General features: G+C 39.1%; 1 protein-coding gene across 25 annotated transcripts in view; it reads right to left on the bottom strand.

Annotated features, from left to right (window-relative positions):
- Positions 1-27,290, bottom strand: part of cacna1a (calcium voltage-gated channel subunit alpha1 A) — a 194,316-nt gene that overhangs the window by 76,028 nt on the left and 90,998 nt on the right. For all 25 annotated transcript variants that reach the window (XM_023959252.1, XM_023959258.1, XM_023959257.1 and 22 more), the window contains exons 11-22: positions 26,764-26,856; positions 25,098-25,295; positions 22,296-22,408; positions 22,051-22,163; positions 20,981-21,112; positions 20,806-20,878; positions 19,290-19,410; positions 18,920-18,987; positions 17,391-17,497; positions 10,780-10,933; positions 6,963-7,525; positions 3,284-3,582 (exon numbers count right to left, since the gene is read on the bottom strand). In XM_023959252.1, coding sequence (XP_023815020.1) covers positions 3,284-3,582; positions 6,963-7,525; positions 10,780-10,933; positions 17,391-17,497; positions 18,920-18,987; positions 19,290-19,410; positions 20,806-20,878; positions 20,981-21,112; positions 22,051-22,163; positions 22,296-22,408; positions 25,098-25,295; positions 26,764-26,856 — 2,034 coding nt within the window. The remainder of the gene's footprint in view (positions 1-3,283; positions 3,583-6,962; positions 7,526-10,779; positions 10,934-17,390; positions 17,498-18,919; positions 18,988-19,289; positions 19,411-20,805; positions 20,879-20,980; positions 21,113-22,050; positions 22,164-22,295; positions 22,409-25,097; positions 25,296-26,763; positions 26,857-27,290) is intronic.

A 27,290-nucleotide genomic window follows, 5' to 3' on the forward strand; every position in this document is an offset into this window, starting at 1 on the left:
GCACAGTTTCTACTTTTGTTTATGATAGCCTAAAGGGCCGTACACACCGGGACGAATATCGGCACACATTGTTTGCCAGCGTTTTTCAACACGTTTTTTGTGTTCACACCCAGGCGATTTTCGCTGACGATGAGCCGAGTGAACATGCAAATTCATTCCCTGACATTAGATGGCGCTTAATGTAAAACAGAAATATCCCCTGTACACAAGGTGGCGCTGCGCAACTTTACGCTTCTTAAGTCGTTTTCACTTAGAAGAAGAGAGCAAGTATTTACGCGCTTGTCTGAATAATAAAAAGAAAACATGAATATTTCAAGCACCACTATCTTCAGCTCCAGTTCCAACGATGAATGATGAAAGACGCCGGAAAAGACGCCGATTTTGGGTACATCCCATAGTTCAAGAAGAGAAGAACATGGGGAGTTTTATCGACTGGTACAAGAGCTGAAAATGTATCATGAGTGTTTTCGGGGATATTTTAGAATGTCCGTCATTATTTCTTCACGGCAGTGTAGATGCTACTTCGCGTATGTTGTGTTTTACTGTAACTGCAGAAGCTCCAGACACGTGTGCAAAAGTGCCATTCTCATTGGTCGTATAGTTTTTGACGCGGTGCGTTGAACCAAAAAAACGAACCCGAGGCGTTTTTAAAAAAATGACGCTTTTACGCGTGGCGTTTTTCACGTCGGTGTCACATTGGTGCCCTTTGTTTAGTCACGAGGCATTAAATGTCAGCGAATATCGCGCAAAATTTGTCCCGGTGTGAACAGGCCTTAATACTTCAAACCACAACTCTTAGTGTTTAATAATTTGTGGGGTTGTTTTCACTATTCTTAATTTTTGAGCAAAACATCAGTGGCGGAAAGTAAAAGTTTAATAAGAGTCCATTATTTCATATTTTTCTCTGACTGACTGCAAAAATGATAGTTGGACTTTCAATCAGACCAAGAAGTAATAAATAACGGATGATTAATTACTGCTAATTATTCACTGATAATATTTTGGGTGTTTTTTGTTGGGTCTGGTAGTCTTTAGCACTTTTAGGCTGGAAAACTGCGACTCTATCTGGCAACACTGGCAGAGATTAAATGATTCAAAGCAATTTTAAAAAAGTGGTCAAATGAAACAGAGTGATCCAGGGGACTGTGAAAAGAGGAAAAGGCAAATAGAAAGCAAGACATTTGTTGCCAAACTTCCAATTGTGCTGGCAGACAGATAAAATAGGAAAAACAAGAAAAGAGTTAAAAAAAACTCTAAAAAAAATTAATTTTTTGTCTTCTTTATTCAAACCTGACATATTAAAGAAAAGACAGTGAGTCGTCATTTGTTCCTACTAGGAAGTGAGGGATTAACAAAATAGTGCATTTAATAAATGTTAGGTTTTCCAAGTAAAAATAATGTAGATGATATAAATATATATTTCTCTAAAATTTAAATGTGGTTATAGTTTTTAAATTGTTATCAAAACATTTGGATTCTGGACATTGACGTTGTCTAATAGTGGACCAGTAAGGAGGGTATTCAACATTTTACCCTATACGTAAGTATTTTTTAAAGAAAATAATTAATACAGCCGCTTCAGTGGACCCCATGATATTGTTAGCCTGGGGCCCCCAAACGGCCAAGTCCGCCACTTTTAAACTGATCCATATTTGACCCTATAGAAGCATCTCAAAGGTCAGAACATTATTAAAGACAATCTGTGGAAGAACATGAAAAGATGAAAAGCGTTTGAGTTTGGAAACAAATTACTCAAGTCTGTGGGATTGCAAAATGAAAATAAAAAACAATATATTTACCCTTTTTACTACTATTCAGTTGTTGTTTTGTGTGCCTACTTCACAAGTTATTGAGGAAAGAGCTCTTTAAATTGTATGCTATAGTATTTTTTGTTTTAGCTTTTATAAATGTTGAATTCTTCTTCCGTGGTCCGTTCTTTTTTGTGTTCCTTTTTAATAACATTTCACCACTGACATTCATGTAAAAGAACGTACTGTATTTAGCATGGTTTTGAAATGTTTTCCTAGCACATTCTTGTTAATTGCTTAGGGCTGGCTGACATAAATTGGACCTGCTGTAGGGTTGGTGGCTATGCTGATGATAAACAGTTGTATGTAAAAATGGACTCCAGTCCCACCCAAACTTTTTCTTCCCTCCGAGACTGTCTAGAAGAGATAGATGCATGGATGGCTGAAAACTCTCTCCAATTCAACATCAACAAGACTGAAGCCATATTAATCGGTACACCTCACCAGACCAAAACATCCTTCATCAAAAGCATTATGGTTTCCGGTCAAAACATTCCGCTCTCTTCAACTTTGATAAATCTTGGTGTCGAAATCGACTCTATCTCACATTTGATCATCACATACGTCAGCTCTCCAAAATGTCTTTTCTCCATCTTAAAATTATTGCAAAGCTCCACTCTTCACTCACCCAGTCTGATGCCGAAAAACTGATCCATGCCTTTATCTCCTCCAGACTTATCAAGTGAAATTATCTTACTGCACTGGCAGATAATTTCACTTGACTTAAGACCATATAATCTAAAAATAAGTATTTATTTCTTGTATTTATACAGTTAATTTTTGCAGTATACTGCAATGCTCTCCTTGTTAGGATTCCTGGCAGGAGCCTGAAAAAGCTTCAGCAGATCCAAAACTATGCTGCCAGGGTCATGACGAGGCGATGCAAATTTGACCACATCACTCCTGTTCTTCAGTCACTTCCCTGGTTGCCCATCCGTTCCTGAATTCATCACAAACTCTGTCTCCTCACCTAATGCATCCATGAACTGTCCCTCCATACCTTAGTGAGTGCCTTTCCCCGCACGCCACTTCACGGCTCCTCCGCTCAAATTTCACTCATTGCCTTCACCAACCAAGGACCAGGCTAACCACAATGGGGGACAGAGCCTTTCAGGCTGCTGCTCCTCGACTCTGGAACAACCTCCTAGAATCTCTCAGAGCCCCACAAAGCCTTGACACCTTTAAAAAAGGCTTAAAGGCGTTCCTTTTTAATGCTGCTTTTTAGAATTTTTTTCCTTCTTATTTGTAAACTGTTATTATTGCTGCCTTATAATGCAACGTTTGGAGATATTTTTCCAAATCTAAAACTCATTTCTTGTTTGTTAATATGTATTATTATCATTATAATTTTTCTTGGAAAAAAGTGAACTCTGATAAATTTCTCCTGTATAAATAATTGTTAAAAAGAAAAAGAAGAAGTAATTGTGGTTAAAGTCAATGTCTGAAATGTATTGGTCTACTCTCATAAAGCTTACCCTGCAAGATGGCATTAGTGGAGGGGTATGGATAGACAGGAGGCATGTCGATAGTTGTGTAGTCGCATTTGGCCATGCTTGTCAGGATAAGGCTGTCCATGCTGTGCAGCAGTGTTTGGGTATCAGCGTCGCTGCAGTTGAGCAGGTTGTTGACATGATGAGGGTGATTGGGTGGGAGGGCATAAAGGTGGCCATGGGCGCCTGCCAGCTTGCTGTTGTTGCGGAAGTTGTCAAGGTCCTCATTGTACTGCTGGATGGGCCGTGTGGTGGAGAGGCTGGGCCCGGCACTGTGGTGCTCCCTGGTGGAAGATGAGTGAGGAAAGAGTAAAGGACTAAGGTCACATATACAGCTGCCACCGCGCAGTAGAGAGGCATCTGCAGAACCATCAACATTAGCTTGCGCTGCTCAATTTTTCAGAAAATCGTTGGCGTGGTCATGAATGCAGACGGTGGCAGTCAAGCTGCAGTCAGTCAGGCGGGCATGACGTCATTACAAGATCGGGCGACAGCTGGGCGGTCACAGCTAGATCACCAGCCGGCAGCAGCTCTAACTGTACAATGTGTAAATGTCTCCAGCCGTGCTTATCAAGTACCACCGGCAGTCAGCCACCATCCGCCAGTAGCCCGGGGGAATGTTCCCTGCGCGCTTGCGCAATTGTGCACTGCTCCCACATTTTAAGCGCACAAGAAAAAATTCAGAGCGCACAAAATAAATTTACTTACTGCTTACATACACAAACATCAAAAACAAAGTTACAAACTCAAATTCATTAGAGATGTGAAAATGTGAAACTCAGGGGGATTGAGGAAAAACAGGAAATAAAGAACGGTTTTCAGCTGACTGTGAGTTCATTAACATTCTTTATGTTTATGATCTGTTCAGTTCCCTTTGTGGCTGTACCTACAGGTCTCAACATTTAAGGGTGCCAAGAAGAAACCTATTTACAAAGGAATTGCTGTTAAGATAGCTCGGCCAATGTTGTCTGCCAACAGGTTGGGCATGTCTTGAATCAGTATAGCACAAATGCATAGACGTCACCTCTGCCGAGAATCAGTTCAGAGATAACGCAAGATCCGGCTTATGTTTTGGTAGTCAATTTCCGCTTATTGGCAGGTTAATTTGCATGTTAGCTTATATTTAGCTTAGAGCTAAATATTTAAGTTGGAAATGTGTATTTAACAAATATATATTTAGCTACAAAGCGGAAATGTTTAGTTTGGTAAATAATCAGATTTAAATATTTATTTGCAAACTAAATTGCTATTAATATTTATATGTGTTACTTCACAAATGGCCGTTGGTCTACTCATCTTTCGTATTACAGATGCAAATAGCACATGAGTTGTGTGCACCAGACTTAAGTGAGTACCACGGGAAAAAAGGAGAAAAGAACATGCTGGGGGTGGGGAGGGTTTGCTTATAGGGGTCTTTAGTGTGCTCAGGGAGCTTGTGTATATGCACAGACACATGAAAAAGTAGAGGGAACATTCCTGCCACCGAACTACCACCACGCTACTTTCAAATGTTTCAAGGCAGTGGCTGACGGATGTCAAAAAATCGTTCAGTCCTCTTCGACACCGTGCTGCATATAAAAAGCGCTACGCCTGTCACTCTGTGACCCAGTTTGATGACTTGCTGTCCCGCGTTAGTCCTTGGAAGAAATAAATTCAAATAAAATTAGAGAAATATTTTTATCTCGATCAAAATAAAAAAATATAAGTTTAGAAGGAAAACAATCAGATCGTCCTCCATGTTAGTTTCAGAATCCACCAGCTGATCCTGTCATCAATGCGTCACAGGCCAAAGCCGAGTCCATAATTGGTAAAAGTGAATTGGGTTCTTTGCCAAAATTCTGATAATAATTAATTAATTAAATTTAGTGCTGCAATGCCCAAAATGCACCGCATTGCCAAAAATGCGCTGCTGCCAGACCGTGGTGCCCGATGCTAAAAAAACAAATGGAAGCCCATGAGGTTGCGTTTACACTGCTCTCAGTAACGCGTGTTCAAGCAGCCACTTTATATGAGAAATGTATGTGCTGTAAATGCAGGGTTATAAAGCACACCTGATTACGAGCCACACCTTCCCAATTTAATGAGGATTTGTCACTTTTTGCATACACAAGCCGCACTTGTATACAAGCCGCATGTTGTGGAAAACAAAGTGGCCCATCACTGAGACCACATTAGTTTCAGAGGGGGAGGAGTAACCACTAGATTTTTGCCTATATATTTTCACACACTCATATCTGCCAAACAGCATGGAGCTCACTTCAGCAACCAGCTCCCTCACTTATGGTGTGGAAATTCACACTCAAATTCCCCACATCCCATGAGTCTTAGGGGTTTAAGGCGGGGCTAACCCCTGGTTCGCCACACTGTGTTGTAGATTGAGGATGTATATGTGCTGAAACAGTGTGCGTGTTTAAGAAGGAGCATGGAGCTGCAGCGAGAGCAGCTCTCCCCTCCTTCCGGCAGTAACACGGCAGCAATGTGGAAATAACAGGGCTGGATGAAAAAACATACCAGTAAAAGAGAGCACGGTGACTTAAAAGCGCCTCGGCGCAGCGGGTGCGCCAGAAGTTTCCTTCCACAACAGTGAAGGAAACTTCTGTCATGCAGCAGACCGGCTTTTCCAAACCCATTGGTGATGATGGATTTTTTCCCACTGCTTTTAACGATTGCTTTTAGCTTGAAAGCTGCGTCATATTGTGGGGGGGGGGGGGGGGGGGGGGGGGGGGGGGGTCACGTGCACGTTTTGTCTAAAGGCACCAAAGGATTGTGGGATGCGGCTGGGCATGGGTGTTTCTTTTATTGCACCATGACTTACGGTAAGTGTCTAACAACTGAAACGAGGTCCATGCTGTTTGGCTGCTTGAGTGTGTAACAAAGTAATCACGCTTTATGCTGGACATAGAATTATGCGGGCAGTCTCCCCTCTGAGACTGCTGGAGTGCACCTGGCGGCTGATAAATAAAAGCAAAAATTAGCCGCATCATTAAATAAGCCGCAGGGTCAAAAGTTGGTCACAAAAGTAGCGGCTTATAGCCAGGAAAATACGGTAAATGCGCGTTTTGAGCTTTTGCGTTCAAACCTCTTGCATTCATGTGTAGCTACAGACGTTTTTACAATTGTTTTTAGACTCTACTTACAAAGCATGCGGTAAACGTGGTTAAACTTTGACCAATCAGGGACTTGGATTTGGTAGTGACGTATGGATGGCATCCCTCTTAATTCATGGAAGTGCCAACTGTTTAAAAATTGATCGTGGAGGAGAAATTATTAAGTGCCACGATTTTCATATATCACAATTGAGCTGTGAAAGAACCTTGGAGAAATATTCACAAGATTTGCACTACTTCGACATTTAGTACAAAGCCTCTTCCAAATGAAGTGTTGGACATGTACTAGTAAACAGCAGCAAAAGAAAAGGAAGAAGACGCCCCTCCCCTACTTGTCCAGTGTGAATGCTATGGGCTAAATGTCAGACAAATGTGGCATGTGTATGTAGCTTGATACACAGTGCATTTGGTGTAAACGCAGCTTTGGAGTAAATCTATAAAGCGACGCCTGAAAGTCATCTATAGACTTTATCAAACTAACCTCAATCAAAACTGAGGTGTCTCACTGAAAGATAACCTTAAAAAAGGCAGATTATTGTGCAAAATTATCAACTTACTTCCTGCTTCGGTGGCCTCTGCTTCGGTCATGGTTCCCATGGCGATGCCGCCTCGACTTTTTGCCTTCTTCCTCACCTTCACCCCCTGTTCTTTGAGATCTGTGTCTTTTGCACTGTTCCCCATCTTTGGCTCGACTGTGGTGCTGCTTGGACCTCCTGGACTCGTTCCTTTCTCCACCTTCACTGCAGTGAGGTGAAGCACTGCGCACCTGCTTCCCTTCCCTGTTCCTGCGCCGCTCTTGCCCTCTTTGCCCCTCAGCGCTACCCGCCACATTACCCAGAGATGTGCAGCTGAAGCCGTGCTCCATGCGGGTCTCCATAAGCGTGCACATCTCTCTGCTGTCTGCTACAGCAGCTTTCTGGTGGTGATGGTGGTGAAAGTGATGGTGGCGGTTTCCCCGGCGACAGTGCCCAATGTCTTGGTGCCGGTACTGCAAGTCCAGAGGCAGCTCGCCAGGTTGAGTCTTGTTGGTGTTGTTGTTTCGATTGTCCTGTGGGTTGACCACCAGTGGCCTGTCCAGGTGGGTTTTCATGTCAGCACGCCCTTTTTGTGGATAGGACACCTAAGTACGAAAATACGGTGACAGTTTTGAACCTAATATCATTGTTTAATGGGCTTGTTTCATTACTTTGTTTTTTTAAAATCAACAATTCAAAGGCAGCGTCAGATCTCTATTGTTCTCTTTTCCAATGAAAAAAATGCTATGAAAAAAATAACTTATTTGTGAGGAATAAAATATGCTGGACGGCCAAGAAGCTCTCTGACCCGCTCTGCAACGGGCAGTGAAAGGGGGGTGGGACTGGTTCACACCAATGGTCCCACCCAAAACTTAGAGACGATTTTCGAATGAATGACTGCTGCTCTGAAGAAACTATGTCCCAGATAACAACACAGGTTTTTTGATTTTGGCTAAAAATTGCATACAGTGGAAATTACAAATTACAGTGGACAAAAAGGTTATTTAGTAAGCCACCAAATTTGCGAATTCTCCCAATTAAAAAGATGAGAGAGGTCTGTAATGTTCATCATGGGTTATGAGAGACATGAGAGACAAAATGACAAAAACATAAATCCAGAAAATCACATTGTCTGATTTTTAAATAATATTTTTTGAAATTATGAGGGATAATAAGTATTTGGTCAATAACAAAAGTTCAACTCAATACTTTGTAATATATCCTTTGTTGGCAATGATAGCAGTCAAACGCTTTACAAACTTTTGCTGGTATTTTGGCCCATTCCCCATATAGATCTCCTCTAGAGCAGTGATGTTTTGGGGGTGTTACTGGGCAACACAGGCTTTCAACTCCCTCCAAAGATTTTCAATGGGGTTGAGATCTGGCGGGCCACTCCAGGACCTTAAAATTCTTCTTACGAAGCCACTCCTTTGTTACCCGGGCAGTTTGTTTGGGATTGTTGTCATGCTGAAAGAACCAACCACTTTTCATCTTCAATGGCCTTGCTGATGGAAGGAGGTTTTCATTCAAAATCTGACCATACATTTCCCCATTGATTATTTTCTTTACACCAATCAGTCATCCTGGTCCCTCTATTGAAAAACAGCCCCAAACCATGATATTTCCACCCCCATGCTTTATATGGTATGGTGTTCTTTGAATGCAACTCAGCATTCTTTCTTCTCCAAACACGGGTAAAGTTATTACTAAAAGTTATATTTTGGTTTTATCTGACCATAGAACATTCTCCCAATCCTCTTCTGGATCGTCCAAAGGCTCTCTAGCAGACTTTAGACAGGCCTGCACATGTACTGGCTTTAGCAGGGGGACACATCTGGCACTGTAGAATTTAAATCCCTGGCAGCATAGTGTGTTACTGATGGTAGCCTTTGTTACTTTGGTCCCTGCTCTCTGCAGGTCATTCACTAGGTCCTCTTGTGTAGTTCTAGGATTTTTGCTTACCGTTCTTGTGATCATTTTGACTCCACGGGTTGAGACCTTGCGGGGAGCCCCAGATGGAGGGAGATTATCAGTGGTCTTGTATGTTTTCCATTTTCTAATAATTGCTCCCACTGTTGATTTCTTCACATCAAGCTGCTTACCTTTTGCAGAGTCAATCTTCCCAGGCTGGTGCAGGTCAACAATTTGGTTTCTGGTGTCCTCAGAAAGCTCTTTGGTCGCGACTACAGTGGAGTGTGACTGTTTGAGGTTGTGGTCAGATGTCTTTTTTATATAACAAGTTCAAACAGGTCTCATTAATACAGGTAACGGATGGAGGACAGAGGATCTTAGTTACAGGTCTGTGAGAGCCATAAAACTAGCTTGTTTGTAGATAATCATTTACTTATTTTCTACCATAATTTGCAAATAAATTCTGTAAAAATCAGACAATGTGATTTTCTGGATTCATTTCTCATTTTTGTTTCTCATAGTTGAAGTTTACCTATGATGGAAATTATAGGCCTCTCTTTTTAAGTGGGAGAAATTGCCCAATTGGTGGCTGACAAAATACTTTTTTGCCCCACTGTAATTCAGGCAAAAATTGAGGTTAAAGTTTCACATTTATGGTGACTCAGATTTAAAGCTTTATTGTTGTGTAAGCACCTTATAACATCAACCTTAAAGGCTGAAACGTGAAGCAGTGGAATTTTTTGTTTTTTGCTTGCATTTGATGCAACTGCAGCTTTCCCACTGTGACGAAAATATATGCAGACCAAACCTACTGTTTAATGCAAATGCTCAAGCCCCTTTTGCCAACTCCCCTCCCCAAGCTACAAGTATACACAGCTTAGCAAAGGCATATCATTTTGGCTCTTTGTGAATGACTAAAAATGTTGATGAGGTTTTTCTTGTTCAGAGCCACAAAATGACATAGCAGCAGTGTATTTACAGTTTGCCAAGCCATATCCAGTCGACTCTTGATGGTCTTTAGCTCATATGCTGGCTCCAGTTTTTAGGGAGCTGCCATGTTTGACTACATTTCTCAGCGTGGCCCACTTTCATAATTTATCTGTCTCCTGAGCGTGCGGCTACAAGACGCCCCATATATGGCAGTGCAGTGGTGAAACTTTTGAATGAGCTAAAAGGTTATAACATTCTTGCCCTAGGACATTTCCCAGATATACAGAAGCTATAGAGCATTTCAGAGCACTGCGCCAGTTGACTGTTTACATCTTTGTTAATTTGTAATTTGAGCATGGTTTATTCTCTGTGACATTAAAGGGAAATGTCCCAGAGGATGATGTCTTGTTCTAAAGCCTTAGTCACATGCACCCATACGGGGGCTGCGGGTTCTTGGGTCGTAGACATAAGTGGGCGCATCTGAAGGGGAGCGTAGGCGTGTCTCACAGTCCCCTTGAGTCTCGTACAGCCACCTTATGGGATGTTCTAAGTATAGGAGAGACGATAGTCATGTGTGTGGTAAGTGTATCATGAAGTTTTTGTAAGGATGATGTAAGTTCCAAGTACTTCATGCCTTTGTACGGTGTCCTTATGCTACACTGTAGTCATTAGTAAGGCGCAAGAAGTGACTCCTTGCGACCATATCCGTAGAAAAAAATGTTTGTTAACATTTGTCGTCTACGGGCTCACCAAGTGGTCTGTGATCTTGGTATTTCATGTGACCCCTAAAAATGATCAAGTTTGATCATTTTTTACCTGCAGAGAACCTGTATCTACCCGCAAGAGCAGTTGTAACCAAGGCATAAGATGGACAATGATGATAGTATTGTTGGTTAAGATAACCGACAATACCATTCTTCATGTGAATTAATTTTTCTTTACCTATGTATCAGGAGTAGACTGGATATATATACGTGTACATATATCTGTCTTGGGGGCAGAGGGCAGGATTTCTCACCTCTTCTCCCTCTCCTCCCACCTTCCAATCCTCTTGCTCCAGCTCGTTGTAGAGCGCCTCACGACTTGTCATCAGATTCTGTCGCCGAATCTCACTTGTTCTCTGCTCCCAGACAGACTTGTTAGCTTTATTGTTGTTCTTCTGCTGCTCCTTGCTATTGGGAGAAGGTTGATGGAATAGTTGTGAGGACAAAGAGCAATAAGGGGTGAGTGTCATAGAAATTAGAAGATTTTGGAACCAAGAACAGAGTTATACTGACAAGAAAGTGATAAAAAGGGGAGATACACAAATCAGAACATATTAACAGAAACAATGAAATTAAAAACATTTCAGCTTAATAGAACTATATAGGGTGCTTGCCATTTTATAGGTCTTTCAGTATCAACAATTCCAAAATACAGTGCCCTAGAAATTTCCCAGAGGTCTCTGTTAAAAACTAGTTTGCATCAATGCTCAATAAGATTATCTAATATAGACCACAATGCATCGCGTTAGAAAAATTTCTTAACATTTTTTTTTTACTTGTCCAGTCCAACAGCTGAGCAGACAGATGAGAACTGAAGGCCTCTTGTGTTGGACATATTTTACTTTTACAACATGGGGTTATGAATCTTCTAACACACCAGGTGTATATTTGAATAAACCTCTTTTGTAATTTATACTAAACTTTTTTCATATTAATTATATGTGTCACAGTTTTTGTTTGACCGGACAGAAAAGAAAAGGAGGGAAGAAGAGAGAGGGATGTTAGGGAGGGGGCGACAGGAGGGTGATTATGGAAGGGGGGGGGGGGGGGCGTCATAAAGAACATGAAGCAACAGTTGCTGGATTTTTGAAATGGGGCCTGTCCACACACACACTCAAATGTTATTAACATACCTGTTGACACTAATAATGTTCACATTCAAACAAGTAAAATGGACATAATACAACTACCATCAACACACGCATACTTATGCATTCAGACTAACACCTGTGAAACATTTCATTCAGTCACGCAAGGTGAGATAGGTGGGAAAGGTGGGGACCACTACTACTTGCCAAGTAGCTCCTGTCTGAGGCACAATCTAATCGAATCAACCAATACTACTAAAATAATTATTTCAGAATTAAATAATTCAAATCAAAATTGGAAAATACCATATGGATCGAGGTACAATAGCCTCATGTAGGTTTAAAAATGACCAATTTCCAAAACAGTGGACAACACACATGTAATGTCAGCAAAAAATGACCAAACCATCATTACGGTCCAATGTGTGAAAACACTTTGAATTTTGCAAAGACATGACCATACAGTGTGGTAAAATGTTTTAATAATGTTCTGTTTGTATTATTTTGATGTGGAAAACAAAACTGGGCTGAACTTCATTAAACTAAAATGTGTATGGATTTGTAATTAATTCTTCTTTACGTGTTTGTACACACATCTAATTTACACTTAATTATACTGCAAAAAATTCAAGGAATCTAGAAAACTTCACCTGCACTGTTAAGTACCCAAGTATTTATCTCTAAATTACACTGGTTAAAGTTTTGGTTTGGCTGGATCTATCTTGTGTGTGTGGCACTAAACTTTGGAACGGGTTCAGTAATGACCTCAAACAATGTTCAAATTTCCAAATATTCAAGAAAATGTATAAAGAAACTCTGATTTCATGATATGAAGATAAGAAGAGTAAAGAATCAATAGGTGTTTGAACAATTCCAAATACATGTGTGAATTTAATAATGTTGAAATAATCAAAGCTCTTTTAATTACAATCAATGCGTATTACATTGTGTAGTGTGCAATACTGTTTACTGCTGTGTTTTAAATTACAGTCAATAAGCTATACATTTTCTTTACTTGATTTGCAATGTGGAGCAATTATTACTGGTTAAATGTGATAATGTGTTCTAATGATAATAAATGATTATTACATATCGGTTACCGATAGTTTATCTTCAGAAAACATTCATGATTTCAGTAATCAATCATTAATAGGCACTTGATATGGTAATTTGAAACAAATTTATCAGATCAGAACCGGATTACGAACACTATATAAAACTATCAAATAAATTAACTCAGTAGGGTTCGGATTATTTAAGCTTGCTTCAATTTTCAATTTTTCAATTTATTTGTTTGGAGGATAAGCCTCTTGAGATGTGTCATCTCGTTTTCAAGGGGGTCCTCAACATACAACAAAACAAGCAAATACCGACAGATACAGTTGAGCAAACTTTACATATGTCAAAACAAAGAAAAACTTAAAATTTACAAGACAACGAGCAGGCACACACACACACCAACACACACACACAAACATTGACATTTAATGCACCTACTAGCAATTACTTTAAGGTAAGGAAACAAAAATAATAAATAAAGCAGAAAAAAAATCAAATTAAATCAAAAAACAGTTACATGAGTGTTGGAGATGTAATAAACAGGCATTTTTAAATGCAAAGAATGAGGTTAAAGAGCGAATGGATGGAGGAAGATTGTTCCAGTCAGAGGGTGCCTTGTAATTAAATGAATATTTTACGATTTCTTTTTAACTCTTGGAACAACAAAAAAGATTTGATCTGCATGACGTAAATTATAAGAAGACTGAAAAGGAATTAGAGATTGTATGAGATGTTCTGGGTAGCTGAGGTTAATATATTTGAAAATGTACAATAGCTAGTGAAGTTGACGTCGGGAGGAGAGGGGAAGCCAGGACAGTTGCTGAAACATAAGACAGTGGTGAGTTCTAAACGGACAATGAAGAATAAACCTACACAAGCTATTATAAATAACATTCAGTGGTCGGAGGTTAGAGAGAGTAGTGTTTTGATAAATTATGTCACCATAATCTAGAGTCGGGATAATCAGATGTGAAATCATTTTCTTCCTGACTGAGACACTAAAACAATTGATTAATAGATAAAGTAATTTTAAACTATAAGAAATTTTGTGGACAATGGACTGTACATGGGCACTAAAAGAGAGTGAGGAGTCAAGCCACAAACCAATGTATTTGAATTTTTCTGCTGCTGAAATAGGTGACATGTCCAGGTAAGTTAAATTTATTTCACTTGCAGCTACAGGACGTAGTCTTTTTCGAAACAACATAAAATAGGATTTTGATTTGTTAAGTAGAAGCTCATTGGATTGTAACCACAATTGAACAGAATTAAAATCATGTTGAATTGAATGCTGAATGTCAACAATGTCAGATTTAGAAGAATAAATGACAGAGTCATCGGCATAGAGTTGAATATTGCTGTAGATGCATTTAGTTGGAAGGTCATTAATGAAAATATAAAATAAGAGGGGACCAAGTGAGGAACCTTGTGGAACACCTTTGTCTACGCTTAGAAAGTTGGAATAGCTGCCATTAAAAAGCACACACTGCTGACGATGGTGAAGGTATGAGTTGAACCAAAGGAGTGAGGATCTATCTAGGCCAATTGAATGAAGTTTGTCCAATAACAGATAATGATCTACCATATCAAAAGCTTTGGTAAGATCGATAAATAAGGCACCAGTTAACATGTTATTATCAAAACCAGAGAAAATATCATTGGTAAATTTTAACAAGGCTGAAGTTGTGGAGAAGTGCTTTTGAAAACCGGATTGGAAAGGATATAATATATTATTAAGTGTTAGGTATTCCGAAAGTTGATTAAAGATGATTTTTTCATATACTTTGACAATACTGTTGATGATTGAGATTAGTCTATAATTGCTCATGTCATTAGAATTTCCTCCTTTGTGAAGAGGTATAACTTTTGCACGTTTCCAAGCCAAAGGGACTTCAGACGTGCTAAAAGAGAGATTTAAAAGAGCAGCCAAGGGAAAACAAAGCACATGGGAAGCAAGTTTAATAAACTTTGCTTCAATACCATCTGGACCAGCGCTACTGGTGGAGGAAAGCTCATTTATGACCTGTTCCACATCAGTCGGATTGACCATTCTGAAGGAAAAGGTACTACCACTGGACATGTCAACACAATGAGAAATGGAGTGAGAAGGAGATTGAATAAGAGGTGATATTGAGAAATGCTGACAGAATGCCTCAGAGATACCAGCCGGATCATTTGTACACACATTGTTAATAAGGATATTAGTTGAAGCAGAATCAGTTTTCCCTAGTAGGTTGTTAATTTGCCTCCAGAATTGTTTTAGATTATTAGCATTGTTAGATAGACTATCTTTATAATAGTTCTATCTAGCATTTCTAGTTCTTGTAGTGCAGATATTTGTAAAGCGTTTGTAAGCATCCCGATCAGCAGTATCTTGAGTACGATGGAATTTCTACCAGGCTCAGACTAATCAGTTCTCCATTTACCCACGGCATCTGTTTACCTTTTACTCGGATCACAGTTGGTGGTGCATGTTTATCAATAACATTCAGTAACTCAGTAGAAAAATAGTCCCAAGCTTCATTTATGAAAGGAATTAAGTTAAGTCTAGCCCAATTAATATTAAGCAAATCCTTAATAAAGTTATCAATATTTAATGTTTTTGTTTGCCGAACTTTAACCAATTTTGGGGGAAGATGAGGAGTTTTAATTTTCCAAATGCAATATATAATACAGTGGTCACTGAAGCAATCTGATAAGACACCCGAGTCCTGGATTCTGTCTGGATGTGTTACTAGAATCCAGTCAATAAGAGATTTAGAATTAGTGCTAATTCTTGTAGTTTTAGATGTTAACTGTGAGAAGTTAGAGCTATTAAAAAGAGTACGTTCAGTAGCACATGACCGACATAACCAATTTATGTTAAAGTCTCCCAACAGAATCATTTCACTTTTACAACGCAAGGATGTAGCAGTAGAAAAACAATGTTTTTAACTGAGTCAGAGGGCGAATTAGGGGGGCTGTAAATATTACCAATTATCAAATGTTTATGATCATGCAAAATTAATTTAATAAACAGACCTTCAAAACACAATGATGCCACTTTAGGTTAAATGACATGTGACTGCATGTTTGAAGACACATAAGTAGCTACCCCACCTCCTCTTGAGCTTCTATCTGCTCTGTACAAAGTGTAATTGTCCAGACTAACGACACTGTCTGAGATATTAGAAGAAAGCCATGTTTCAGATATAGTGATGAAACTGGGTTTATTGTAGACAAGCCAGGCCTTTAATTGATCTATTTTTGGTAATAGACTCCTCATATTAACATGGATAATTTGAAGACCTTTAACCCATAATCCAGAGATGAGGAGAGAATAAACTGCAATAAGCAGTTTAATATATACATATAATAATATATATAATCTCATATAATGGGACTTCTTCCCATTCCTTTTCAAGCAATAAATCAAGCTCTATATTAATGATCCCTATATATTTAACTAAGCAAATGTGATTTAAGCGTGTCTTTGGTTTTCCCCCCTGCTTTTTTAATCTATGCATTTCATCCTTTCTATGATACGTTTGATAAATCTGTGTGAATTCGTTATTGTTTTGACTACAATACTTGAAATCAATCAATTAATCCTAGGTCAGTGAACTGGTTCGAATTGTTTAAAATGAACTAAAATCAAACGTGATAACTTCCACTTTTGGCTTCTCCCATCAGGGGTTGCCACAGCGAACAAGTCGCATGGTAAATTTGGCAATGTTTTACGCCGGATGCCCTTCCTGACGCAACCTTCTCAAACCGGGCTTGGAACCGGAAGGGGTAGAGAAGGGAACCCTAACCCTAAAATCAAACGTGATAACAAATCGGATAATTGTTCAAATGAATCGTTACACCCCTATTAGATAGTGAAAGGTAGGTTGTAGGTGAAAATCAAAACTTGAGCGCAAATCAGCCAGATTTTGATCTTTAAAGTCCCACTCCATTAATCTTTTGAACTACTTTAAAAGTGGTCTTTTAATTATAATTATGTTGTTTTTAGCCAATGTCAAAAAACTTTTCAAGGACATGGTTTCTGCAGAACGGCACTAGTTCATTAGAACTGAGCTGAAAAAATAAATAAATAAAAAGGAACTGAGCTGAGCAACTGTGTCCCCTCTTCCCCTCCCCATTGCTGAGAGTACTCTGCACGCAATGCAATTTTGACCCTAATTTTCATTAGAATATAAATGTCTTCCATCAGAGAAATGCCACAAGAACATATTAAAAACACAATTTTCATCGAAGTGGGGCTTTAAGTTATATTAAAAATCACCACAGTGACTAAAGAGGCTGTGGTTTCCTTGTAGTTCTGCTTTGATGTGTTCCATTGTCAACAGATCCGCTGCCAAAATTGTACACACTGTCCGCTTAAATATCTTCTTCACTGTGAAAAAACAAAATCAATTCACTTCTTTTATTCTGCAAACAATTGCCTGTTCTTTTAGCAGAACAATGAGGAAGTGGTGATTTGGCGTCTTTGTGAGTGTGTGCCTCTTGTGACTGTCAATCACAGCAGAGAAAGTTCTGAGAAAAACATTTCGCGGGAGAATGTCTTCTTCTTTTACAAGTGAATACAACTCTTAATATGTCTACAACTAAGAGTTCAATGATTTTAAAAAGATTGCAGCAGTAAATGTGTATCTGTGGGCTGTTTTGCACCCTTGACCCTCTCCCATCCACCTATCCCCACCAATCCATGTATGTTTTTCTGTGAGTGTACTTACGCTGCAATAGAAAGGTTGGCAGCAGAAAGCGGGCTGACCTCTGCCACCTCCTTAGCCTTCTGCATAGCTGTTTTCTGATTGGCTGCTTCTTCCTGTTCTTCCTCATCCTATTGAAGAAAAAAATGCATCCTGCTCTTAGTTTCAAAATTGATGCTCTGATCCAGATGCTTTCTGATGTGATGATTAAAGGTAACAAGAAAACAAATAAAACACATCAGTTTTCCTTGGTCTTTTTTATCCCCTTACAGTTTAACTGGAAATAGGTCAGGAAAGCAAAAAAAACAAAAAACAATGACCCACATGAAAGTTTTTAAAGTCCTCTTCTTCCTAACTAGGATGGCACAGGAGCCCAACTTATGCCTTAGTCACATGCACCTTTATGGGGAGGCTGACAGGTTTTTGGGTTATTCTGCCCCATAGAGGGTTGTAGAGAGGAGCATCTTAAGGGGACCGCAAGTGTATCTTGCTGTTCATTTGTAAGAAAAATGTAAGTTGAACATGGTAACACTTTATAAAGTGTTACCGAACATTATTATGATGTATGGGTGATGCTGTGGTACGGTGCCCTTACGCAGCAGCACTCCAAGGCTGAACCCTATCCCTCAGGGTTCTCCCTACCCTTCTTCCTTGAAATGTAATGGCATTTGAAGGGGTAGAGTTGTCCAAAGCAGTTTTTTTAAGAGCAAACCATTGCGGCGGAAGGATGCCAAGCCCTCCGCTGTGATGGTGTTCAGGGTCGCGCTGTGCCGTGGGTGTGCTCTGAGGCGCTTCTGACAAAAGTTTAAACTTAAATGTGAGTAGTGACTTTTTGTTTTAGCATGACCTTTTTAAAGTTATAAAACTGATGTTGTTATTTATTTTCGAGCGCTATCAGCTCCGGCTAATGTAGCTGAACCACAACTATTGATGACGTCATTGAGTGGGAATACCGTCCAAATTAGAAGACAGAATTTTTCATTAACTCTGCGTTTGGAGGGCTAAATGTAGGGTAGGGAGAAGCCGTAGGGGTAGGGGAATAATTCGGATTAGACCTATTTCTCAGTAAGGTGTGCATACTTGTTCCTTAGTGACTATGCGCAAATGCTGCCTGCACAGGGTATGCAAGATACGTAAGTGCCCATAGGATGCTCACACAAATTATGCTCTGATTGTCTAATTTTCCTCATTTCTAACAGATAGGTTACACGCAAGAGACCCAGGGGCTCTAGGGGCTCACCAAGTGATCTACAGCTTTGATATTTCCAGTGACTCCAGTACAAATTTGCCAATTTTTCAACTGCAGACAGCCTGCATCCATCCATAAAGGGAGCTGTGACTAAGACATTGGCTGTCTGAAGAAAGGCAAGATTCAGTCCAGACAAGACCATCCCCGGGTCACAGAAAAACAAAACACCACAACCGCTCTGCAGGGTATGTATTGAAATTTAATGCAACCATTACAGCCTCTTTATTTTAAAAATTTGTATAAAGTAACTTCTGAAGACAGGTCTGTAACACAGCTTTAGTCAAAACAAAGTCCGTATAAATACCTTGGTAAGCTCCTGGGCATTGGCCAGATTGTCGACGGCAATGGCCAAAAAGACATTGAGCAGAGTGTCTGTGTTGAAAAAAGTTAAGGAAATTACTGAAAGCAATACTGATAGCAGGCAAGAAGAAAAAAACTTTTTTTTTTAAATAAAAAAAACAAAAGAAAACACATCAAAGTTGAGAGAAATATAAAGATTAAAAAGTATTTGTTTTTTTAATTACTTTTAAAGGTATTTAAATCCTGAAAAGATTAGTATAAATTAGGTTTTTATGCCATTCATAACCTTTAATCCATTTATGCTGAACATGTTTGCAAACATGCATAAAAGGCAAAGCTGGGTAAATGTTAATGCAGGTGGGGAGGCAGGATACAGTTGCCGAAGAGCGTGAGGACAATGAAGAAGATGGAGAAGACCATTCCTTTGTCATTCACTCCTCCCTGGGACTCAATGCCGTCATACATGACAACATTCCAGTCTTCTCCTGTCAGGATCTACAGAGAGAAAGAAAGGGGGACAAGTCTTTAAGGAAGAAGAAAGCACCAACACTTGGGGAAAAATTAACCAATTATGGCTCAGGCTTCGATGAACATTTTAGTAGCATTTTAGTAAACCCAAATTGTTGCTTAAAATGTGAAAAATAAACAAAAAAACAATAGAAAGCTGATAAATATATGGCGGTGAGATGTATTAACTCAGTGATTTCAACTTATTATTAGTTCAAGTTTCATGAGGCAAAACATAGATATTTCCTACTTCTTTAAGAATAAGTTTGGATCACTTAACTGTCACCTGCCCTCTTTCTGTTGGCCTACTTTGACCTGGCCCAGGTGAACCAGGTCGGCTCAAATCCTGAAGGGAATTTTGAAGCTGGGGCATAGCAGCCAGCATGAGGAATGCGTGAGACTGGGATTTACAGTATGTGAGGCGAGGGAAGTCTCAGCTCCCTCATTTTTCCTTCTGTTCCTTTAAAGTCATTAGACGTTGCCTTCTGGAAGAACAGTTTGTGGATTTGTGTTTTTTTTAGTTGGTTTAGGCCAGGGGTGCCCATAATGTCCCAAATTGCAATCACAATGCCTTAATTTACATACAGAATGGCCAATCGAACATTCTCTGATACATACATGACTGCACAGTGCAGGTTTTCCTCCTCCTGTACTTCAGAAAGGTCATAAAAGTAGATGCTAAAGTGGCTAATGCTCATAAGTCAGTCACAAAAAAAAGACTGCGAACAGAACACACTAGGGGTGTAGGAAAAAATAGTTTGTGAAATATTGCAATATTTCATTTGGATGATATTGTCATGGAGCCTCTCCCCCTCCCCTCTCTGCTCTGCTTTCCTGATTGGACCCAGCTGTGGACACTCATCTCATCACCTGCCAGCCTACTTAAGAAGATCCAGCTCCAGCATTCGTTCGCCAGTTCGTTGCCCCTTATGGTCCTTAGCCTGGTCATCTGTTTTTACTCTATGCCCACGTGCTCAAGTTCTATGTTAACATCGCTTCTCTGCCTCGTCTACAAGATTAGTCTTTCCTCCTCAAGAGCAGTCTGATTCTCGCCTGCAATCCGAGCCTCCAGCCACGCCACGACTCCAGCCAAGTCAAGACCCCAAGCCACGCCAACATCTCAAGCCACACCACAACTCTAAGCCATTGCTCCTGGTCGCCACACCAGTATCATCTCGCCGTCGGACACTCTCCAATTTACTCACCCTCTGATCCTCGTCCAGGAATTTTTTTTTTACTTATTTGCCATCTAACTCTCCTGTTAAATTAAATTGTGTCTTAAAGAATGAATATCAATTTTTGAATATCAAAAACACATTTTATACTTTCATAATTTCATGTACTCATAGATTTTTAATGAGTGCATAACTTAATACCTCATACCTGAAACACTGTCATAATGGCTGCTGCAAAAGTATCAAAGTTAGTCGGCGGAGTTCCTCCTTCAAAGTTAAATCTGAAAAAAAAAATATGTATCACATTTGAAGTAATTCACCAGAATACAAAAACAGCACAGCCGGTCAGGAGAAATGGCCCTGAAGTTTGTGCTGATACTTACTGTCCGCCAAAAAGCTGCATCCCTAACAAGGCAAAGACCACGATGAAGAGGAAGAGGAGGAAAAGCAAACTGACAATGGATTTCATGGAGTTAAGCAGAGAAACCACCAGGTTTCGGAGAGGAGCCCAGTACCTGATGAAGACAAAGGTAAATGTAAGAGAAAAAAAAGATAAATGTATTAAAAAAAGACTTCATAGATAGAAAACACATGATGAAAAACACATTTTATTCTAAAGTCCTAGAAAAAAATAACTTTGCAGTTATTGTTCTATATTCAGGGAAATTAATTCACCATATTTTACTGCACTATAGGGCACATTAAAAGCCTTTAATTTTTTTTCTTTTTCCAAAAGTTCACTTTATAATCTGGAGTGGCTAATAAATGGATTCATTCCAGCTGTGTTTACTAATGTCAAAGCGATTTTGAGAGGTACACAGTGCTCTGTCAATATGTTGTCTGTTTTTTTAAGTGTTGCAAAAAAGGTTGGGAGTAGTTACAGTAACGTTTATTTAGTGATATGAGTGTAATTTTGCCAACGAGGTTGGGAGTTACAGATATTGTGAATACTCTAATATGACTAACATCTGGCCTCCTAAATACAAGTTCTAGAGTTACCGTGAACACAGTTAAAAAAAGTCTGACTGGCTGATGGACTTATCTCTGATTCTTTTGTCTTGCTTTGTGCGTCTTATAGTTTAGTGTGCCTCATGACAAAAGCTTGAAAATCCTTCACTAACAACGCCCCTTATAATCGAGTGCACCCTGTAGTGCGAAAAATACGATAAGAACAACTCGCTCTTAAAGAAGTGTTTTGGTGTTAAATCTCAGATATTTTTCATTCACTTAAGCAGAAAAACCTCAAAAGGTTTTTCAATCCATATGCTACCTAGTTTGTTTTTAAATATTCAAATTGTTTTAAACTTTATTTTAAAAGGAGATTACGTTTACTTAGGACTTACTAAGTCCTAAGAAGTCCTTAGTAAAAAGATATGAAGCTTTTCGAGCCTGACCACACCTGTTGCTAACTGGATGAGATGGTGAAAGTTCAGAGAAATTGAGTCTCACTTACTTGGTGACTTTGAAGATGCGCAGTAGTCTCAGAGCTCGCAGCACGCTGATACCAAATGATGCGCCTGGTTTTATGGTCGCCCACACCACCTCAAAGATACTACCCACAATTACCTGCAAACAAGACACAATCAAGACCATACCAGATAAAAATGTTAAACTTTTCAGATAAACTACCACAAGAAACATGTTTCATCACACCATTTCACAGCTTGGAGGCCCTTCCTTTACTGTGACCGCACTCACCACACAGTCGAAACAGTTGAATGACGAATGGAAATAAGGCTGGATGCCCAGACCATACATCTTGATCAGCATCTCAGTCATGAACAAGCCAAGGAAGAGGAACTCTGCATAGACTAGAGGAGGGAGGAGGAGTTAGGCGTTTGGGAAAGAAACCAGAACAAGGTGGTGTGAGAGCAGAGGTACATGATGGACCAGCATATGTGTAAACAGCTGAGTCATGTGTGAAAAGGTGTATGTGTTAGAGATAACATTGAAATTATAGTAACAACCAAAAACTTTTTACCCAAAATCAAACATTTTTGGTGATAGAGTATTTTCCTCACAATAAGGCACACCTTAAAGCAGGGGTGCTCAAACCCAGGCCTCGAGGGCCAGCCTGCTTCCAGAAACCCCGCCTTATCTGCCACTGATTACCTGGATCAGGTGTGTTTAGCCAAATAATGAGCTTCAATGGCAGGTTGGTTGGAAAACATGTAGGACACCAACCCTCCAGGCCTGGATTTGGGCAGTTGTGCTTTAAAGCCTTAAATTCTTTCAAAAAATAACAGTGTGCTTTATAATCCAGAGCTCTTTACAGATGGATTACTTGTGTGACTAATGTGTAGCAAGCCCGGACTGTGTTTTTTTTTTTTTACATGTTACTAACAAGTTTGACAGTTAGCATAGTGACAGTGACATTTGTTTAAGTGGTATTAGTTTGCTTTTTACATGTTGCAAATACGGTTATGAGTTATAGGTTTTGTGAAAACATGGCTAACATGTAGACATGTCAGACTAGGATTTTTCACATTAGTAACAAAGTTGGGAGTTTGCATGGTCACAGAAGTGTTGGTTTTAGAGGTTTCAGTCTGTTTTACGTGTTGCAAAGGTCGGGAGTTACAGCAGTGTGTTATACAGCTAGAGACGCTACGCCATCCTGTTACCATTGTCCAATGTTTGTGAAGATTGACACTATATTGAGAAGGGTGGTTAACAATGACACTGGCTTAACAGATATGGTAAAATGACAACAGCATGCTTAATTTTGGTCCGATTTTAAAAAGAAAAAACTATGATCATCACAAAAATAAGACCCAGGGCCAGATTTTGCAAGCCGCAGCCAGTTGCAACGCACCCCCGTGGGGGAACCCACCCGCTGCACCCAGCGGGGGTGGGAAAGGCCGTGCAGGTTGTCCCACAAATGGATTCCACCAAGCCTGTATCAGAAGGACTCAGTCACTCTATCCTAAGTAACGCATTGGTTACAGGAGTTGTGAATACGCTGAAGTGGCTAACTCGGCTAACCCCTCTAACGTGGCTAACGTGTAGCGTGTTACCAAAAAGTTCTAACGTTACTGTGAATGCAGTTAATGAAGTCTAACTGACTGACAGACTTATCTCTGACTCTTTGTCTTGCTTAATGCACCTTATATATGACATACAAAATGAACTACCGAATTCATTAATAGTGTGCCTTATAATGCAGAAAATATGGTAAATACAGATAAACAGTTCACAAAAATAACAAAGTGATTCTTACAAGACTTTGTTTAAAATGTTCTTTTTACAAAATTTCTATAATAAATGATAAAGGAGCTAGACTTATTTAACTCTTAAATCATGGTTTGGGCTGCACTGGGATTCACTTATCACATTTTCTTCCAGGACCTTTCAGGTGTTTGCTGTTTTTCACCTTTTGCCATATCCTTCAGAGGTTGCCACAGCTTTCACTAATTTGCACAGTTGGTTTGGCAAAGATTATTATGCTGGATGCCCTCCCTGACAACCATGTAATTTTATCCAGGCTGGGGACCTGCTCAGGGGGACCCAGACTTGGCCCCCTTTGTGGGTCTTGGCCAAGGACACACACTGGATGATTCCCATGGAAATCAAGCTCTGGTTTCCCATCTGCAACTCCTTCACTTAACCAACAGAGCTATCCAGCCTCACACCAGGACTTTACAGATGTTTAAGCCACAGAAAAAAGTTTGCAAGCAGACATTGTTATCTTCCAGAATCAGATGTCACCACTTTTTCAACTTTTAGCTTTTGTCAAAGCTGTATAATTTAGACATTTGGTGTCTTAATCTTTTTTTCTGTAAGGCAGTGATAACATCTTCTCCTAATTTTTCTTTAAACCTGATTATAAACAGCCAAAAACATTATCTGTAAATGCCCTAATTCTTTAAATAGAAATTCAGCTGGTGTGATTGAGCCAACATGTCCTTTCAAAACATTTTCCAAGCTATTTTAATCACTTTACAAAAACTTTACAGTTTGCACATTTGACTGCATTTAAAAAAAAAAGGACAAAAAAAGTTTTTGCATATGAGCCTCCAAAATGACCAAACTGATAAAGTCTTGTACTTGTTTGATTCTTGCAAAATAATAGTTTAGATGCTTTCCAGTTTTTTTTATTCATGACTGCTTAAGTAAGCAGTGAAATTACATAGGAACAATTTGGAGAACTGGAATTGTGTTTTTCTCATAATAAATCAGTGTCAGTGACCGACTTTGGCCTTTTTTTTTTTTAAGAATTTAAGGTAATAGCTGCTGTTTAGAAAATGTTACCTGGGATCATTTTGTTTGATATATGCAGTAGCTGCTGATTCTGCTTTTTGCCTCAAAATAACAGAATTTTAAAGGCCATCCACTGTTCTACTTCCTGTTAGATGTAGAATCATACAGAGTTTTTTAATGAAAGTCTGGAAATTATCCACAAAACGCTGGTCCTATATCCACCAGATAAGTGAGTAAAAGGTTCTTCTGCAAACATGCAGATGGTGACCCAGATGCATTTAGTGTGAATGCAGGTGTACTCACAAAGGAAGTCAGAGAGCATTTCAGGCTGGTCGTAATGCACCACAGCCACGCAGATAGTGTTGAGGCCCACCAGGCAGAGCACAGTCCAATAGAAGGCCTGCGTTTTCACCATCTTTCGGATAAAGAACCTCAGCCGTCGTTCTGTTTTACTGTAATTGGAGCCGTCCTTCCCATTCTTTATACTGGAGCGAGCAAAACCTGATGGGAACAACCAAGATATCCCATATTCACTCTATGACAAAGTTATAAATTATGTCAAAAGTCAATTTGGAAAGTTTAACTTTTTACATTTCTTGGACCTTTTTTTAAATTAATTTTTTCTGTTAAATTTACACAATTTTATTTTTTAAATGACATACGGTTAATCTTACTTATGTGCTTATGTTCCACATTTGACTGGAAATCCAAAAACAGTGCAATAATAATGTTTTTTTTAATATAATTTTACTGTGTAGGGAAATAGAAGAACTCTTGACACGAAGTTTCAATTATAATTCTGTTAATCTGTAGGCTCTCCCATCAGTTTCTTTTAACTTTTCTTCAGCTTAGTACTTTGAATAAGAGCTTTTAGTTTTCTTCATTATTTTATTTTTAAAAAAAATTAGGAAAGTAAAGTTACTTAAATAAAACCGTTGGCTGCTCTTTTAGTCTCTGGGATTTTGCAGAGGCTTAGGTAAATCAACAGCAGGAAAAAAAGTCAATTGATCCAGACTTTTAAAAAAAAAACATTTTAAAAATATCTTTATAAAGTTTTTTCCAATTAATGCCTTTTTTAGTTTATCAAGAGTTTGATGGATTTCAGTATTTTTATTCATTCATTCATCTTCTTCCGTTTTGTCCCTTTCGGAGTCACGGGGCTGCCGGAGCCTATCCACTTGTGGGCAAAGGCAGGGGGCACCCTGGACAGATTGCCAGTCTGTCACAGGGCCACATATCACACATACATTCACTCTCACACTGTAATAATATAGTATATTTATATTCTTACAAATACAGTTATCAATATGTAAAACTTAACCTAAGTGTCAATGATAATATGGCAGATGCAGGATCTGGAAATATTATAATATTGTGGATAGTTTTATGGGCAAGAAATATATCGTTTGTATAGATTTCTATGTTTTAAAATGGGTTAGAGTACATATTTTCAACAGTAGTTTCTGTTGTTTACATAAGCAACCTAAAAATTAAAAGATGTCTTGGGATCCCTGTGGATTTTCTTGTGCCCTATTCTGTTGTGCTATTTTGAAAATATGTTTAAAATCCAATTTCTTAATTGGAAAATTACAAATGCTAGTGACAAAGCCTCCTCGAAAGAATTTGTCATTTAAGTGCAAAGGTTCTGCAGTGCATTTAGGACTCGAGCCTCAAGTTGTCTGCTCCACACAATTACTAGAGGCTCTTCACATCTGGTTATTTGAAATCACTTATTGATCAAACAGGACTAGTCTTATGCCTTGATTATGATTTCTGAACTCATCTGCGGACTCTTTAAAAATAAATAACCAAAGTACTTCTGAAATGGGATTTTTTTTTAATCATAAAAAAGCCATATTACGTTATCAAAGGTTTGTGGTTTAGTGACTTCAAACATTGTTTTTTTTAAGACCAACTCAAATCTCCAACAGTCTTTTGTGATTTATGCCTGGAGCAGGTTTCTTCTTACCCACTGCATCTCCCATGTTGTCCTCTCCTTCCTCCTGGTTCAACAGCTCTGTCTTGTTGTTTCTGGTTTTGATGGTTGGCCTTCGCTTCGTTCCTGTCAGGACAGAAATACAAGAGTTCATCAGCCTATCAATTAGGTATTGTTCACTTGCTGTCCCCGTCAGTCGCAAGTGCCCATTTCCTAAACATTATGTTTACAAGTTAAGTCTTTGCATTGTAAATGAATTTTTGAGAACTGTCTTACAGTGCAAAGCAGTTATGACAGTGTTTTTAAGGTGTTTCAAACCATCGTGTCTTACAAATTGTATCTAACAGGCGTTCTTTGAAGACCCACTCTGATGAAAATCACATTTTTGTTGTTTATAAAAATGACAGTGGAATTTTTCTCATGATGTAGGACATATTTAAAGATATATATGTTTAAAATTGCACTTCTGAGTATTTCTTAATTCAAATTGTTTTGAGCCAGAAGCAAAAACAATAAGTTCAAAAAAGCTTGTAGTTGTTACGCAGAAGCTACCATTGACG

This window comes from Oryzias latipes, chromosome 1 (assembly GCF_002234675.1).
Source record: "Oryzias latipes chromosome 1, ASM223467v1".
NCBI lineage: Eukaryota > Metazoa > Chordata > Actinopteri > Beloniformes > Adrianichthyidae > Oryzias > Oryzias latipes.